This window comes from Stenella coeruleoalba (assembly GCF_951394435.1).
Source record: "Stenella coeruleoalba genome assembly, chromosome: 8".
Taxonomy (NCBI): domain Eukaryota; kingdom Metazoa; phylum Chordata; class Mammalia; order Artiodactyla; family Delphinidae; genus Stenella; species Stenella coeruleoalba.
Genome location: NC_137154.1, coordinates 104,108,815 through 104,127,451, shown reverse-complemented (window position 1 = coordinate 104,127,451; position 18,637 = coordinate 104,108,815). Strand labels below are relative to the sequence as shown.

At 50.6% G+C, this 18,637-nt stretch overlaps 1 protein-coding gene across 1 annotated transcript in view; it reads right to left on the bottom strand.

The window, feature by feature from the left end:
* ST14 (ST14 transmembrane serine protease matriptase) overlaps positions 1-18,176 on the bottom strand; it is a 37,879-nt gene extending 19,703 nt beyond the window's left edge. The window contains exon 1 of the mRNA XM_079929225.1: positions 17,961-18,176. Coding sequence (XP_079785351.1) covers positions 17,961-18,041 — 81 coding nt within the window. The 5' untranslated portion in view covers positions 18,042-18,176. The remainder of the gene's footprint in view (positions 1-17,960) is intronic.
* Positions 18,177-18,637: the final 461 nt, after the last annotated feature.

Below are 18,637 nucleotides of genomic sequence, written 5' to 3'. Positions count from 1 at the left end.
ATGTCCTCCCCTGCATTTTCTCTTTCTCTTTCTGTAAGTTCTATTATACTGATCCTCTGCTTTACTTATCCATCTTGTTTTGTAATCTTTCTATTGAGTTTTTCATTTCTGCTATCAAAACTTTCATTTCCAAGAGTTCTCTCTTATTTTATGAATTTTGGAGGCAAAGTCTTCTCATCCTGATGTTTCTATTGAGTAACTTTTCTCTGTTGTTGACTTTCTCTTCCGTGTTGAAGGCTTTCCTCAAATGCTTGAGGATGTGTGGCTGTTTACCCATATTTAGGAATGAAGTCCTAAAGGTTGTTCAGAAGCTCTGTGGGCATGGCTTGTCCACAGGTGGCTTCACTTTGGGCCACAATTCAGCGGCTAGCCAGATATTTTTCTGGGCACTCCCAACTGCTAGGCTGTGTAGACCTTTTCTATGGGATAGCTTAGTTACTGCAGAGAATAGTTTTCTAATCTTCTGGGTGGGGTGATTTAACCCCAGCCACTACCATTCAGAACATGGGAGAGAAGAGACTGTTTTCCCCTTCACTCCAGCCTCTGGCACCTGCTGTCCTCAAGTCTGGAGAAACTGATTTCCCATCCCTTATGGGGGACTCATGGGTAGGAGTAGTTTTGTTTGGGATGGAGGTGGGGCTCTGGGGGTTTCTAACAATGCCCTTCCGTGTCTCATCTCTATCTTCCATAAATACCTGAGCCCAGTTCCTGAGTCTGGCAGAGGATGTACTCAGAGAAATGCTAGAAGAATACTTCCAAGCACCAAAGAGAGGCACGTCTCTTCAGATTGAAAGGGTTCGCTGAATGGTGAGAAAGATAAATGAAAAAGCACACATAACAAAAGATATCATGTTGAAATTTCAGAACACCAAAGCTTAAAAGTACATCATCTATTGCAAATGACGTGACTGACAAGGGCTTAATTTCCAAAATATACAAAGAAGACACACAGATGGACAACAGGCACACAAAAAGATGCTCAACATCAATAATTATTAGAGAAATTCAAATCAAAACTACAATGAGGTATCACCTCAGTCAGAATAGCCATCATCAAAATGTCTACAAATAGGGCTTCCCTGGTGGCGCAGTGGTTGGGAGTCCGCCTGCCGATGCAGGGGACACGGGTTTGTGCCCCGGTCCGGGAAGATCCCACATGCCGCGGAGTGGCTGGGCCCGTGAGCCATGGCCGCTGAGCCTGCGCGTCCAGAGCCTGTGCTCCACAACGGGAGAGGCCACAACAGTGAGTGGCCCGCGTACCGCAAAAAAAAAAAAAAAAAAAAACTACAACGAGGTACCACCTCACACCAGGCAGAATGGCCATCATCAAAATGTCTACAAATAATAAATCCTGGAGAGGATGTGGAGAAAAGGGAACCCTCCTACACTGTTGGTGGGAATGTAAATTGGTGCAACCACTATGGAGAACAGTATGGAGGTTCCTTAAAAAACTAAAAATAGAGCTGCCATATGACCCAGCAATCCCACTCCTGGGCATATATCTGGAGAAAACCATCATTTGAAAAGATACATGCACCCCAATGTTCATAGCAGCAGTATTCACAATAACCAAGGCATGGAAACAACCTAAATGTCCATCTACAGATGAACGGATACAGAAGATATGGTATATTTATACAATGGAATATTACTCAGCCATAAAAAAATGAATTAATGTCATTTGCAGCAACATGGATGGACCTAGAGATTATCATACTAAGCGAAGTAAGTCAGAAAGAGAAAGACAAATACCATATGATATCACTTATCTGTGGAATATAAAATACGACACATGGGAATTCCTTGGTGGTCCAGTAGTTAGGACTCCACGCTTTCACTGCTGAGGACACAGGTTCAATCCCTGGTCGGGGAACTAAGATCCCACAAGCCACAAGGCACAGCCAAAAAAAAAAAAAAAAAAAATAGAATACGACACAAATGAACTTATCTACAAAACAGAAACAGACTCACAGACATAGAAAACAGACTTGTGGTTGCCAAGATGGGGAGTGGGGGTTGGGCAGGGGAGGGTTGGACTGGGAGTTTGGAATTAGCAGATGCAAACTAGTAGATATAGGATGGATAAACAAGGTCCTACTGTATAGCACAGGGAACTATTCAATATTCTGTAATAAACCAGGAAAAGAATATGAAAAAGAATATATATATGTAACTGAATCACTTTGCTGTACGGCATAAATTAACACATTATAAATCAACACTACTCCAATAAAATAAATGTTTTTAAAGGAGTACATCCTCTACATGCCTATCCGGCTTTTTCCCCCTCTCTCATACTTTACATTTCTTTGTCATTTAGTTCTATTTTGGGATTTTTTAAAAAACTTACTCTCATAAACCTTCTATGGAATTTTTAAAATAGTTTCACTGGGGTACAACTGACGTAAAATAAACTGTACATGTTTAAAGTGTACAATTTTTGGCATATATATACAGCCATGAAACTATCACCATGATCAAGATAATGAACCTATCCATCACCTTCCGAAGTTTCCTCCTGGCTCTTCCCTCCTCCTTTCCTTCCTGACTCCCTTTCCTGTCCCCAAACTACCACTTATCCGATTCCCATCAGTAAAGATTAGTTTGCTTCTTCTAGAACTTTATATAAATGGAATTAAACAGTATGTACTCCTTACTGTCTGACTACTTTTACTCAACACTACTTTTATGCAACATATGAGATTCACCTGTGTTACTATGTTTATTATATTAACAGTGCATTCCTTTCCAGTGTTGAGTAGTAGCCTATTGAATGGATATAACACAATTTGTCTACCTAGTCACCTGTTAATGGATATTTGTGTTGTTTCCAGGTAGGGGGGGATTACAAATAAAGCTGCTATAAACGTTCCTGTATGAGTCCTGGTACTGGTATATGCTTTCATTTCTTTGGGGCAAATACCTTGAGTGGAATAGCAAGTCTGTATGACAGCTGTACGTTTAACTCTTTAAGAAACTGCCCGACTGTTTTCCGAAGTGACTGCACCATTTTACACTCCCATCAGCAGTGTGTGAGAAATCCAGTTGTTCACATCCTATCCAAAACTGGATGTGGTCAGTCTTTTACATTTTATCTGTTCTAACAGAAGTATAGTGGTATCTCACTGTGGTTTTAAGTTCCTTTTCCTTACTGACTAATTATGTTGAGCATCTTTTCAGGTACTTGGTTGCCATCTGTTTATCTTCTTTGGTGACGTATCTCTTCAGATCTTTTGCCTAGTTTTAAAAATTGGTTTGCTTAGTTTCTTATTACTGTATTCTGGTTACAAGTCCTTTATCAGATATATATTTTGCAAAGGTTTTCTCCTAGTCTGTGGCTTGGATTTTCATTCTCTTGACAGTGTCTTTTGAAGAAGAGAAGTTTTTCATTTTGATGAAGTCCAATTTATCAGGTTTTTCTTTATGGATTCTGATTTTGTGGCTGTATTTAAGAAATCTTTGCATAACACAAGGCAACAAGGATTTCCTCCTATGTTTTCTTCCAGTAGTTTTAATGTTTTAGGTTTTTCATTTGGGTCTAGAATCCACTTTGAGTTAAAAATTTTTTTTAATGGTGCAAGGTATGGATCAAAGTTCTTTTTTTTTCTTTTTTTCCCCTTTACATATGGATATCCACTATCATCTGTTGTGCAGACTATCCCTTTTCTACTGAATTGCCTTTGCACCTTTGTCAAAAATCAGTTAGTTGTCCCTTTATACACGGGTCTATTTCCAGACTCTATTCTATCCCATTGATCTCTTTGTCTATCTGTATGCTAATACCACCCTGTCTCCATTACTGCAGCTTTGTAAGTCAAAAAAGCTATTGAAATAATAAGTGAGTTTAGCAAGGTTGTAGGATATAAGATCAGTATCTAAAAATCTATTGTACTTCTATACATTAACAATTACCAACTGGAAATTAAAACAAAACAAAACGAAAAACCCTTACAATAACATCAACAATATGAAATACTTTTGGGAAAATCTGACAAAAGATGCAAAACACCTGTATGCTGAAAACTACAAAACGGTGGTAAGAGGAAATTTAAAAGACAGAAATGAATCAAGCAATAGCCTGTGTTCATGGACTGGAAGACTCAAGAGAGTTCAGATGTCTGTTCTCCTCAGATTTGCCTACAGAGTCAATACAATCTTGATCAAAACCTCAGCAGGCTCTTCCTAGAAACTGATGAGCTGCTTCTGAAATTCACATAGAAATGCAACAAGCCCTGAAAAAGAACAAAACTGGAGGACTTACATCACCGGATCTCGAGATTTACTGAAAACGCAACAAATGTTTTATTTATTTATTTACTTATTAATTTTTGTCTGCATTGGGTCTTCATTGCTGCGCGCGGGCTTTCTTTAGTTGCGGTGAGAGGGGGCTACTCTTTGTTGCGGTGCGCAGGCTTCTCACTGTGGTGGCTTCTCTTGTTGCGGAGCACGGGCTCTAGGCACACGGGCTTCAGTAGTTGTAGCTCGCAGCTCTAGAGCGCAGGCTCAGTAGTTGTGGCGCATGGGCTTAGCTGCTCCGTGGCATGTGGGATCTTCCCGGACCAGGGCTCGAACCCGTGTCCCCTGCATTGGCAGGCAGACTCTCAAGTCCCTGTGTGTCTATGTTTATATGTGTTGGAAGAAATGTAACATAATAGTTTCATATGTTTATTTTCAATGTACAGGGTAATTTCACAACTGTTTTCCTACCCAAGCCTCACAACAATCCTGGAATCATGCGTGACTGGTGCCCTCACTGCCGTTCTACAGAAAGGCAGGGAGAAATGGTGACCTTGCAAGACCACACACTCACTGGGTGGCAGCTGCAGATTTGATCCTGATTTTCTACCTCCCTGGTCAGCTTCCAGAACTCAGGGAGCAAGTATTCTGGGATATGGGAAAGCAAACTCCTTGGGAAGGGGAAGGTGGCCAACAGCATGGACAGCGGAGCCCAAGGGCCACCCCAGCCTGGCCGTGGAGCAAGTTGTCAGCCATGGCGCTGGCTCATAGGCAGGGCCCTGGTCGTCCCTGCACTGTGAATACCAGGCTCCACTCAGCCCAGAAATGCTGTTTAATCAGTAACTAGACGACTTCCTTTTATTACCCTACTCTTGGCTCCATTTTCAGGCATATTAGAGATCATCTTGCCTAACCCAGTCCTTTCACTGATAAGGAAACTGAGGCTGAGAGACAGGGAGTGACCTGTCCAAAGTCACAAAGGGAGTGAAGCCAGTAAAGCAGCAAAGCGGGACAAGCCACACCAACCCTCGCCGGGGTTTCACGGATGCCCGGGATTGGGTGGCCCCCGGGAGCAAGTGGCAGGGAGCTCCCATCCGTTCGGGCTTAACTGAAAACATAACCTTCTCCCTACACATAACCATCTCTCTACAGACTGCAGAGCCAACAGAAGAGGGAGGATGCTGGTGCCTGCCTCTGCCTGTCCTGTCTTTCGTAAAAGTAAACACATTTACAGGTGCACATACAAAACACAGTGTTGTAAAGCAGGTGCTGGCCTACCACAAACAGAGGCCATGCAACTCTCATGGCCTCTTCTCCCCGGCCAGCTCGAGTTGGATCTTGGCTCAAGGCCAGCTCAGACAAGAGAGCAAGGGATGACTTCCTGGAGGACAGACAGACATCAGGGGTGCACACAGAGTGAAGCCCCAAAGGGACAAAGGGGGAGAACCCAAGGGGTGGGGTGCAGGGGCAAATCAGATCACCACCATCCCCACCCAACTTCCTGGAGGGATAGAGAGAGTATCACCCAAAAATCCAGGAGGGGAGACAGAGAAGCCCCGGAAAATATCATACTTTCTGCTGGTTTAAGCACACTAGTGCAAATGATGCATATCCTCCCCAAGGTCAGTGGTTGTCCAAAACACTAATTTACAGAAGGTAAAAAGGAAAAGGCATATTTTATCTGATGCTATAGGAAAGACCTTTGCGGTCACCCTACTCCTGTTAAGTACGAAACTCACCAGGGCTGAAAGCTAAATGCTTAGCAAGCAAAACCGTGTCCAAGTCAACCACAGAACCCTCATGCTGGCGAGGACCCTTTACCTGGTTCCCCAAGCGCACACTGACGGCCGGCCACTCGCTCACCAGGGCCCGCTCTCCCACCGGCTCCGGGGACCCGCAGATCCAAAGCCGGAAGGTGGCATTGGCAGCTCAGTGCGGTCCTCATGGGAGAAAAGCTACTGGTAAGGGTTCACGTTTATAAATAGCAAAAACAATACTAACGATCTAAAAATCTGCACGAGATTTCAGTCGAAGCAGACGGAGAAGAAATAACTCTTCATGCCAGGCTCTCCTTTTAAAGACTGTTCCTCATTTGGCCAAGGTTGGGTGTGATTTGCCGGGAAGGCAGGGGATGAAGACTGAAGAGGTGGCCGAGAGTCCTGGGAGGGGCCCCGAAAGGCCCTCACGTGACGTCTGGTGATGTGCTTCTGCAGCTGAGGATCAAGGTCAAGGGGCAGAGGTAATGTCACTGGCTGGAGACACCGACCTGAGAGGAAGACGAGGGTGGCTGGCTTCATGTGCCACTCCCAACTCTGCCGTGGGCTGGTGGCAGGCGCTCTTCACTCACCGGTTCTGTGACTCGGTGTACCCACCACCAGCTGGGATGGATTTCAATTCCATGATGATGTCATCCCACCACCGTGGTCATGAGGACCATAAAATATCCCTGAGATGGTTCAAGCAAGAAAGCACAGTCTCAGCACCTGCAGCGGGTTTCCAAGGTGAGGGCCAATTCCATGGCACTGCGAAGATGCTTTTCTTTCCAAGAGGAAAGACAAAGCCGGCGTGACTCTCGTGGCCGCTCCCCGATGCCAGTTCCAATCAGATCCTGGCCAGGGTCCCCAGAAACTCAGCATGGGCTCAAGGCCACCGGAGACGACAGAGCAAGGAGTGTATTCCAAAACTTAACACTGCATTTGTCATCCTGGGAGATGCTGAGAACAGTACAACACGTAGCACTGAGATACCAGGGGTGAAACTGGAGAAAGGCCCCTTCTTCAAGCTGCTGGCTATGAAGGGACCCTGTACTTAGATGGACTCTCTCCAGTTAAGTCAGCACCCACAAAAAAATCCAAGAGGCTGTGGGCAGCGTGCGGCCAATACGCAGGCTCCCAAGGGTGGGGACTTCACCTAGCCTGTGGCCACTGCAGTCCTGGCCCAGCAAAATGATGGGCACAGAAAGGACACTTGATTTCCTCATCACAGGACGATCGAAGCAACAAAGGAGAAGGGAAAAGAAGCCCACGTCGGAATCCACCCGCTCACCAGCCCGGGGCATCTGATCCCAAAAGAAGCCAGATTCTCAAGAAACAGGAAGCTCCCATTGACGGCACCAGCCCAGCATACGCCACACTTGCCTAGCCATGAAAAATAACGATAAAAAATCAATAAATGCAGCACAGCACTCGCTCAGCATCCACATTCCCCGGCCCCTCTCCCGGGAGATCCTAATGCAGCAGGGCAGGAGCAGAGCCCTGGGGTCCGCAAGTCTAGCCTGTGTCCCAGGTCATTCTTGGGAACCAGCCTGTGAGTATACACTGCCGCCTACCATTCCCAGGAGGCTGCTGGCCCGGCTCCCCCACCGCCCGCCACAGCGAGAGGAGCCAGCTGGGTCGTGTCAGTTTCAGTCAGCCTATTTTAAGCAACCGCCTGGGATGCGAGGTACCTGCGCAAGGGGCTGGACTTGGCTTCTGCGCCCAGGACCTCCCCACGATAGGTTATTAGCACCATCTAGAAGCCCCGGAGGCTGCCAGCGGATTTCTGCCAGCCAAGGCCGGTCAGCTGGTGATGGACTCCCCAAACCCTCTGCCTTCTCATTGCTTGACCCTCTCACCCTTCCCCTTCAACCTCGTCACTGTCCTCAGCTGCCCCACCTGAAGAAGGACCTGCCGGAAAATGGGTGAGGCTGCGGGGCCTTAAGGAGGATCCAGAATTACCTGCAGATCTGTGAGTCTAAGGAGAACAGAAAGCTGACCGAGAGCCAACAGCTCCCACTGAAGGAAACTAAATAACCCAAAACTGCACACCTGGTCAGAGCAGGACGGAGAGTCCCAGGGGGCTGACTCAGCCAACGCGGGCACTGTTGGCCCGGGACCGGGTGGTTCTCTGCCAGCCAGCGTCAAGCTCCTGCAGGTTTCATGTCCGTGTCCCCTTCCGATACCTGGCACTGCCCAGGGCCACCCCTGCCCCCGCCCATACCACTGTGGCACTGGTACCACACCACCTGCAACTGGACTCCGTGGATACAAGCCTCTTCTTTCTTTTATGAGGGGTTGGAGTTGGTGGATTTCCACCCCTTCAACACTGGTCTGGGGGTGCTAACCTTGACCCCAGCCAGGAGGCCCCCAAGGCTGTAAGGAAGCAGGCACCATCCTGCCACTCTGAAAGGCTCTGCTCCTGTCACCACCTCCCAAGCCCAGCCTGTCCCTGAGGACACAGCCCAGGGCCGAGCCCCTCCAGGAAGTGCCCAAGGACCACCCTGGTCCACAGTCTTTCTCGCTGGGACCTCACCTCCCTCAGACCCTTGGCATCAATGATAGCCCCCAGCCACAGAGGGCAGACAGGCAGTCCTAGGAAGTCAGGCTGCCCCATTTTCCTCTTTGTACTGCTTCTCTACCCCGTACCCCCTTCCCTTGACCTTGCGCAGGGTTAGAACCTGACTGATTGATGGGAGGAAGGACTTCTCTCTTCCTAGCCAGAATTACGTAGCCTACCCAAGGCAGGTGCCAGGACCCAGGCAACTTTCCAGACCGGTGTCCACCCCTAGAAGGGGAGAGAATGCTCAGTCCACACCCCAGCGATCTGCTGATAGCCCCCCAAGCTCTCTGGTGTCAGCCAGCCCGGCCACCTGCTATACCTGATACCGATACCAAGGCAGATCCAAGTTTAGGCCCTCCTGGTCTCACCCTCTCCCAGCCCTCAGTCCAATGCTCCCCCACGGCACAACCTCTTTTGTAATTCCAACCAGAGAATTCCATCTCAGATGGGCTCCAAGATTGTGTAACAGAGCAGCACCCCCAAACCCAGCCAGTCTCTTTGATCCCACAAACTTTGCACCTGCCCTGTCCTTTCTGGCCAGAGACCATCTTCCTGGGGCAGCCACGCCCACCTTTCTCCCGCTCCAGTCACCTGACCAGGAGCAGAAGTATCTGCCCGCAGGGGCACAACCAGGCAGCTTCCCCCAGAAGCTAAACCAGAAAGAAACTAAACAAAGAACCAAGAAACAAGACTAAGAAACTAAGAAACAAGAAACTAAACAAGAAAGAAACTAAACAAGACAGAGATAAAGGCAGCGCCGCCGTGTAACTCCTTTCCATCCTTCTTCTTGACTTTTCACCGAGCCCACATTCCGATTTCATGGGCTAGTGCTTTTTCTAGCTATTGACATTTTTGTTGAGATCACTGTAAATCCAAGTGCAGTTGTAAGAAATAATACCAAGATCCCTTGTACACTTTGCCCAGTTTCCCTCAGTGGTAACATCTCGTAAGACGACATTATAACACCACAATGTTGATATAACCCACAGATCTGGGTCAGAGTTCCCATTCTACTTGTACTCGTTTGTGTGTAACTATTAAGTTCCATACGATTTAATCACTGGTGTATGTTCCTGTAACTACCAAGTGTCAAGATTCTGAACAGTTCCAACGCAAGGATCCCTCCCACTGCCCTTCTGCAACCATACCCACTTCCCTTCTGCCCCCCAGCCACTAGCCTAAAACCGTCCTTTCAAAAATGTTAGATAATCCCTCGTCCGGGAAGATCCCACATGCCGCGGAGCAACTAAGCCCGCGCTCCACAACTACTGAGCCTGCGCTCTAGAGCCCGTGCTCCGCAACGAGAGAAGCCACCGCAATGAGAAGCCCATGCACAGCAATGAAGAGTAGCCCCCGCTCGCTGCAACCAGAGAAAGCCCGCGTGCAGCCTCGAAGACCCAATGCAGCCAAAAATAAATAAATAAATAAATTTATTTTTTTTAATGTTATATAAATGGATCATCCAGTATAGAATCTTTGGGGACTGCTGGCTTTTTTCACTCAGCAAGATTCCCTGGAGCACCATGCATCAATGCTTTGCTCCTTTTTATTTCTGAGTGGTATTCCGCAGTACCTTTTAGCCTTTTTTAACAGCTGCCTTGCTGGACCCAGGGATCTGCAGAAGTTAGTGGAAACACCCCCAAGCACACCAGCCTCCAGGAATTGACTACATTCAGAAACGCCTCTTCCACCTTTTCAGTAGCTCCCAGGAATGTTCACTCAGCTACAAATCTAGCTGTTTGGGAGAAAGCACTGAATATGCAAACAAGAAAGCCCCTTTGTTGCCAGGGGAGGGCACCTGGAGGCCCCAGTCCACAATTACAACCTGTGCACAGAAGTCAAACGACGGGAGAGAGGAGAGAACTGTGTCCTTGGAATCGGATTCTTAGAGCTGAAACAGTTTAGACATCATTGCATCTCCCGTCCTCCCAGGGCCACCCTTTCTGGGGCAAAGAGTATTTTCAGTTAGGGCCGGCGTTACAAAGTTCTCCCTTCCCCCGAGGGCGATCGGCATCACAATAGCCCTGCACATTAGCACTGCAATAGAACCAGCCTAATTCCTCCAGCTCAGGGAAGCTCCTGAAATACTCTCCTGGGTCTGCTCTTTCTCTGGCTAAAATGCTGAACAACAGTTCAAAGTGTTTTCTGAACCTCTGGCCATCTGCACAGCAGCAACATTCCCGTTAAGATGTGGAACCCAGAATTCAACAGCATAATCCAAACGGGGCCTGACCAGCAAGGGCCCCATGAGGGCTGCCCGTCAATCTCTTCCCTTATCCTCATCGCTCTGTTTCCATTAATTGTCCAATAACACAGTCAATTAGCACACACAAATAATACAAATAAAATAATAATAATACAGAATGACAGATCCACCTGATGAAAGTTTACACAGCAAGAGCAGTTTTTCAAAGAGTAGGAAGTAACATGGAAAAACTCTCTAAAATACAATGGTAAATGAAAAAAAAAAAGTCAAATTGTTGGGCACTTCCCACCCTTCCAGACTCAGCTTAGGTGTCTCCTCTGAGATGCTCCCAAGGAAAGCCCCTGCCCCACCATTTTACTGGGGTGACAGCCTCCAGTTTCCCTATCACCCCAAACATACCCGCATCCCAGTCTCTCAGTCTCTCAAAGTCAACCATCTGCTCCTTAAGGACGGGGGAGCGGAGAGGGGGCTGTGTCTTGCTCCACAATCTTAGCATGGGTTAAGATTTGTAATAAATGTGTGATGAATTAATTCATTACAACCATGTCTTTAGCTGCAGAATAGGAATGACATCATGATTCCATTTGGGGAAATAGAAGACTGTGGGATAACAGAAACCAAACTATTTATAGGGGTTATAAAACCTGGGGAAGAGAATTTCAGAGGAATTTCACTGTGTGTATTTCTGTATTGCTCAACTTTAAAAAGTCCTTTCCTAACTTTAATGATCAGAAAAAAGAAAGCAACTTTTTTTAGAAAATATGCATAGGAAATACCAAGTTATTAAAATGCCTCTCTAGGGAATTCCCTGGCGGTCCAGTGCGTAGGACTCCACGTTTTCATTGCTGAGGGCCTGGGTTCAATCCCTGGTCCGGGAACTAAGATCCTGCATGCCTCGTGGGTGCAGCCAAAATAAATTGTATAAACAAATAAAAACATCGGGGAGGGGGAAATTTTTTACTTTACATTTTAGGGAGCCACATTACATGCCTGGCTTCCGTCAACTCAAACTTCTGGATCTGCTGTGGTGCTGTTCACTCCTCAGGCCCCTCACGTCTCAGCTGTGGGAGGGTGGAGGTTTTGCGTCTGCTGTCGGGGTGGTGCTCTTACCCGTAAGGCAGCCGGACACAGTGCTATTCTCAGCAGCCTCTCCTGCAGGCAGCCTAGGTCCTTCTGACTCATGATTAAATCATCCGAGGTATCGGCCTTTCCCTCCCACTAGGGTATCATCGACAGAGTTGAGGAGCAAACCTCCAAGACTTCATCAGAGTTGTTACTAGATAAGAAATGACACAGGGCTTCCCTGGTGGCGCAGTGGTTAAGAACCCGCCTGCCAATGCAGGGGACATGGGTTCGAGCCCTGGTCCTGGAAAATCCCACATGCCGCGGAGCAACTAAGCCCATGCGCCACAACTGCTGAGCCTGTGCTCTAGAGCCCGTGAGCCACAACTACTGAGCCTATGTGCCACAACTACTGAAGCCCACATACCTAGAGCCCGTGCTCCGCAACAAGAGAAGCCACCGCAATGAGAAGCCCGCGCACCACAATGAAGAGTAGCCCCCGCTCGCCGCAACTAGAGAAAGCCCCGCACAGCGACGAAGACCTAACGCAGCCAAAAATAAATGAATAAAATTAATTAATTTATAAAAAAAGAAATGACAATGGAGGGAATCAGGGGCAGCCCCGAGGCCACCGCCCCAAAGGCCTTGGATGCACGAGGGGACCCTTGTAGGCCCAGCTGCTCAGCCAGACACCCCCTCCAGACCAGACTCTCCTCCAGCCGCCGGCCCTCCAGCGTGACCAGCAGATAGGAGGCTGATATGCCTTCCAGAACATAAACAGTACGTGTACAGCAACACACTAGATAAAACCCAAGCGTGTGGCAAAGACTGGAAAGAGTCATGCAAAACGTAAACAACCTGATGAGTCCCCTTATGATTTTTAATCGTGTGTGTAGTGAAAACAAAGCTACGTTTTCCAAAGCCTGTTGAAATCCCATCTCCAGCCAGTCTCCTGGTCTATCAGGTGAGTGACCTCATCAAGAGGAGAAAGCGGACGAGTCTGGCGTGAGAGGTCTCTAGTGGATCCGTGCTGGCACCTGGTTCTCAGCACTCCGTTGGACGATGGGTTCTAGGATTTGGCTGGGGACGTGCATCAATCACCCTGCCCTTGGAATACAACTGTACAGCGGCTTTGAGGTTAAGGCTATGAGCTTTGAAGGTGCACAGATCTAGGTTTGAACTCCTGCTGCGCCTCTGCCTTTGGGCCATTACGCAAGCCCTCTGAACCTCAGTGTGGTCATCTGTAAACTAGGCGTTGTTCGCGTATAGCTGCTGTGAGGATAGAGAAAGAGGATACATTGAAGTCCTCGTATTTAGTGATGGGTAGCAGTGATTAGCACCATCTTCTTCTCCATCTTTTCACCATCATCACCACCAACTAACTCAGAGAGACAGAGGATCCAAGATTCTGACCGGTTAGCCAACTATCACAAGGGTTCTAAAGGTTCTGTTGCTAAGCCTGGACAGAATAAGCAAATTCTGAAAATAGGAGATTCCAAGACAGAATTCTCATAGGAATCTGCTTCTAGCAAAGTTCTCAGTGGGACTTCCCTGGCGGCTCCGTGGTTAAGACTCCACGCTCCCAATGCAGGGGGCCCGGGTTCGATCCCTGGTCAGGTAAGTAGATCCCACATGCTGCAACTAAAGATCCCGTGTGCCACAACTAAGACCCGGTGCAGCCAAATACATAAATAAATAAATATATAAAAAGAAAAAAAAGTTCTTAGCAAAGAAAAAAGGGCAATTACTGCCCATGAGCTCTGAGCAAACCCCAAATACCCTTCTCACCTCTGCCAGCCAGGGTGAGAATTCCATGAGAACCTTGGAACTTCCCATTTCCCATTTCTATGCTACCAAATGGTTATTATAAACGCGCTAAGCCCCAGGCATTTCAGAAAATCCCAAGTAGAGAAAATCCATTTTCTTACGAAATCAAACCAACTCTTACCCTTAGCAATTCTCCCCTTCCTGAGCCCACTGGGCTGCCAGCCCCGCCTTGCACTGCAGCAATCCAAGTAGAATATAGTAAAGCCAGACTGCCTGAGTTCAAATCCTGATCTCACCACTGTTTCCCTCTGTGACCTTAGGCAAGTTACTCAGCCTCTCTGTGCTACACTTTCCTCACCTATAAAAGGATAATAATAATAGTCTTACTCTAAGAGGTACAATACCCACACACGGTACATGCTCAATAAACTCAGCGATGATTATCCGTATTCTAAACACTCCAGTAGTAGCCAGTGCGCAAGGTCAGAAGCCACATCTTTGGGACCTGGGCTCCTTGGGGGCTTGTCACACCCTCACTCCTCTTCCAAGAACAGACTTTCTCTCTTAGGAGAGACAGGAGCCAACAGCCTGGGCAGAACCACAGACCAGAGAACGAGCTGGCAGCAGGGGACTCCGGAACCACGGCGGCCACAGGCCGCAGCTAGCAGTGAGAGGCCCAGGTTGGGAAGCCTGTGATGAAATGCGCCTTCACCAAGGAGCCGGCTCTGGACAGACCCACGCCCGAGTGATTCCCAGGGGCAGCAGGCGACGTGGGCTTTCTCCTTGGGCAGCTGTCAAGCTAGTGTTGTCTTCTCTTACCCTCAGTTTTCCCGTGTCCTAAACGAGGGCCACGGATTTCCAGGTCTTCCCAGCACCGAGGTGGAGGGAAGGGTGTTATAAGGCCCGCAGGCTTGCTGTCCATTCACAGCACCCAGGTCTCAGTCTTAGTTCCCACTGCTTACCAGCACCCCTGCACACACCTCCCAGCATGGGGCCTTCCCCTTCCGGAGAGGCCAGCACAGGCTCAAAGAACCGAGAAAGGAGGAAGTGCTTGAAGTTCTGTTTTGTGTGGTAGGAGGAAGAAAGGGATGTGTAGCCGGTCTTAGCATCCATTTCCCTTTCACAGGAGGACTTTCCTCATAGAAGCCAAGTAAAGGGAGAGAAATGAAAACTGAAGAGGGTTTCCATGGCTGGGATGCTATTCCCCAGCACCCCTCGAAGACATTCCCTGTGTTCAGCAGGCAGGCCGCATATCTGTGCAGTTAGCATCCTGACAACCTGGGTTCTCAGCCTCTTCCCATGCATCCTGCTGATTCGACGTCACCTTACAGTTTGTCTTGAGGCTTTTCCAACTCAGAAATTCAAACTGTGTGATTTGTACACCAGGCTGCAACTTATAAAGGGCTTTCATGTAAAGCATCCCCTTTAATCTTTGCAAAAAACCTGTAACATGTATATCATCCCCATTTTATAGCCACAGAAACTGAGGCACAGAGAGATTAGGTAACATCTCTGAGATCACCTGGCGGGAAAGCAGCAGCACCAGGTCTTGGCTCCATGTTGGATGCTCCTGTCACCACATCACAGATGGCTCTGGCCACAATTCACCCCCCCTGGCCCTTATGCCTGGGTTAGACATCCCTCCTAAGCGGCCCGCAGGCTTCTCCAGAACCCAGTCCTTACCATGCAGAACTCAACTCCCTGAGGGCAGGGACTGTGTGACTGGGCTCCTTCTCAGGGCTATTACCCAGCACCTGGCACATGCTCCATCCATGGGCACCTAATAAATAGCTATTATGCGGATGAGTGAATGTTCGACCTCTGATTTTGATCCCACCACATCTGACTTCTCAATCCTGGTCTCTGCTTGCCGAGGAGATACTGAGTCTCACCCAGGGCAATGCTGACTTGAGGAGGAACAAAGAGCTCCTTCAAAGCAGCTTCCTCGCCACCATCAAAGGTTCAGCAGGAGCCAGGACACCCGGTAAGGCAGGCTTCCCACTTCTCGTTAACAGCCACGACAACTGGCATCTGTGCCCCTGCTCTCACGCAGGCAGGGCTCACACAGTCCCCAGACACAACACGTACATCAGGGCTCCGGAGACGATGGGGAACACAGAGGTGACCACTTCCCACTAAACAGGAACAGGTGGAAGTGGGGCAGGGGCCGGAGTCATCAGCCTTGGGAAGGAGGCAGCCAGTACAAGCACCACCAAACAGAATCCTTCTCCAGCCACGCAGGGATGGAAGAGGCCAGGAGCAAGGAACTCAAACGCAGCAGTGCCGCGTGAGGCCCCGCAGGACCCAGCCAGGCTCTGCTAATGCCGAGGACAAACCCAGGGACAGCAGCTGCCCCTCCCAGTCAGAAGACGAGTCAAGGGAGAGTCTGCAGACCCTGACTGCAAACACTGCAGGGTGATCCAGGGGCTGAGAGCTCTGGGAAAGGACGGAGTGGAGAGGCACATCTGAAGACTTCCCGGAGAGACAGAAAGGAGCTTTGGCCACAGCAGGCTACTTCCTTCGGGACAGTGAGTCATGTCTAATGTTCACACACAGCTCTTAGCGTGGCTCTCAAGAAGGTAAGCTCCTTAAGGGAAACAACCATATCTTATCTGTCTTTGAGAGCCCAGCTCAGGATGAGGTACAGAGTGGGTTCAACGGAGCCTGGCAGGAGAAAAGACAGAGTGACCCACGCGGGGGAAAATGGCATAAACGGAGTGGAAGGAAGAGCCCAGAGGAGAACGGATGAGCTTCACGGCAGGTGAGAAATGAGCAGGGACCAAGGGGGAAGGAAGCGAGGGCTGACGGGTGGGAGCTCCGTGGGAGCCCGGAGGACAGTGTGGAGCGTGGGCGGTGAGAGGCGAGTCCAGAAGACCCAGCTCTCCCAGTGTCAGCAGGAGACAGTCCCAGGAAAGGAAGTGAGAAAAAACAAGTGACGCGGAGGGAGGGAAGAAAAACAGTGCTGAAATAACAAACACCAAACAGCAGGCCCTCTGCTGAGGCAGGAGTCCAGAGCCCCAAGAGGCAATTATCAGGGATTCACAAACACGGCAATTACAGAAAGGAAACAGAAGCCGCAGAAGCTGGCCACCCAGCTGCATCCACCTCCAGCAGGGCAGACACTCAGTGGGAACACAGACCCCAGCCTCCAGACTGGCTGCTGAGTCCACACTTCCTTCCGCAAAGGGGGTAGAAAAGTGGAGAAAACAAGAGTGCCCAGACTCAGCTGCTATTTGTGGTTCAGGGAACCACGGAAGCCCCAGAATCTGGTCTTCTGCAAGCTCCCTCAGTCAGGATGCCTCTTGGAGAAAGGAACTGATTTGAGAGACCTCCAGAATCTGGCCTGGCATGGGAGCAACGGCTGCAGTGCGGGGTAGCAGAGGAGCTTACTGACCCCAGGATCCCGGAAGAAAGGGAGGGGCAGACCATCCACTGCTCCCTCCTGAAACAGCCCCTGCCTCTCAGCGCCCACTCGGTGTGCGGGCCTTCCAGGACGCCGGGGTCCCCGCTGGCAGAGAGGTGGAGGCCTGGCTGCTAGTTTCGCCTGGGCACTGCTACCTAGGTGTGGCCATCAATAAAGCAGCTAACAGCCCATTCCCGCCTCTCTACGGTAAGACTTAATGTTCGTTTTTAAGGTCTTTTAAGATGTCCTTGTCCTTTCTGCCAAACGAGAGCTTCCTGCTTCAGTGTCTCCAAAAAGCTCAAGACGCAGGTTCTCACATCCTGTCCCAGAGTCACCTTCCCAAAGGGCTCCATCCCCGCCCTCGGAGAAGCCCGAGCAAGCTCCACCTGGGAGTCCTAAGCTCCAGGCTCCATGGCAACCGAAGCTCTGGTCTCCCAGTTGCCCTCTGCACAGGTGCTCCATTGCCTTCTGATCAGCAAGACAAAAACAAATTCCTGCAGAGGCCAAGGACGCTAGGACTCCAAAGCCCCCTGGAAACATCCCTTCCCCGGCCCAAACCACCCACTCAGAGCCTGCGCCGCTACTTCCTTTCCCGATGTGCACGGACAGCGCGGAGCTCTTCAGGGACCGAGATGAGCCCCTTCCAGGCCAGGGAAAGGCCCGAGGGGCGGGAGGACCGGGACAGGGCACTGCGGGACCGCCGGAACCGGGGAGGGCGCCGCGAGGCTGGAACCGAAGGTCCGGCCGGGAGCCCGCCGAGCAGGAAATTCCACCTGTCGGGTCGGCGCCGCGGCCACAAGCCGGCAGCGTAGCGGCTCCCTTGGCCGAGAGAAGCTCTGTGCTGCCGGCCCCCTGGGACCCCCGGCCCCCAGACCCCTGGCCCGCCGGTCCCCGGCCCCCCCAGGCCCCCGGCCGCGGCCCCCCGCGCGTCCCGCCCCGAAGGCGCCCGCGCCTCCCGCGCTCGCCCACCTCCGGCCGCGAGGTGTACTTGAGTCCCGCGCCGAGGCCCCCGGAGCCGCCTGGGCCCCTGCGCGCCCGCTCGCTCTTCATGGTCCCGAAGGCCGTGTGGCTCAGGCCATCGCCGCGGGGCCGGGGCGCGGGGCGGGCCTGATTCCGGTCTCAGGCCCAGCGCTCCGGCCGCCGAGGCTCTGCCGGGCCCTTCCTGTCGCGCACAGGTAGTTTCAGGGTGTGGCTCCCGGGCCGCCCCGCCCGCCACGCCGCCGCCGCCGCCGCACCTTCCCGGGCCCCCGCCCTCCTCTCCCCTCCCCTCCCCTTTCCCTCCCCTTCCCTCCTCCTCTTTTCTCCCCTCCCCTCCCCTCCCTTCCCCTCCCCTCCCCTCCCCTCCCCTCCCCTCCCCTCCCCTCCCCTTCCCTCCCCTCCCCTCCCCTTCCCTCCCCTCCCCTCCCCTTCCCCTCCCCTTCCCTCCCCTCCCCTCCCCTTCCCTCCCCCTCCCCTCCCCTTTCCCTCCCCCACCCCCATCCCGCCGGGCTCGGGACCGCCTTCTCCCCTCGGGAAGCGGGAAAGCGAGGCCACCGCCTGAAGGTGGTGGAAGAGCTAGTGGCGACCTGACTGGGGGTGGCCCTCAGTCCGCACAGTGCCTCCGCACGGAACAGGCGGGCGGGAAGGGCCGAACAACTGCGAAACTT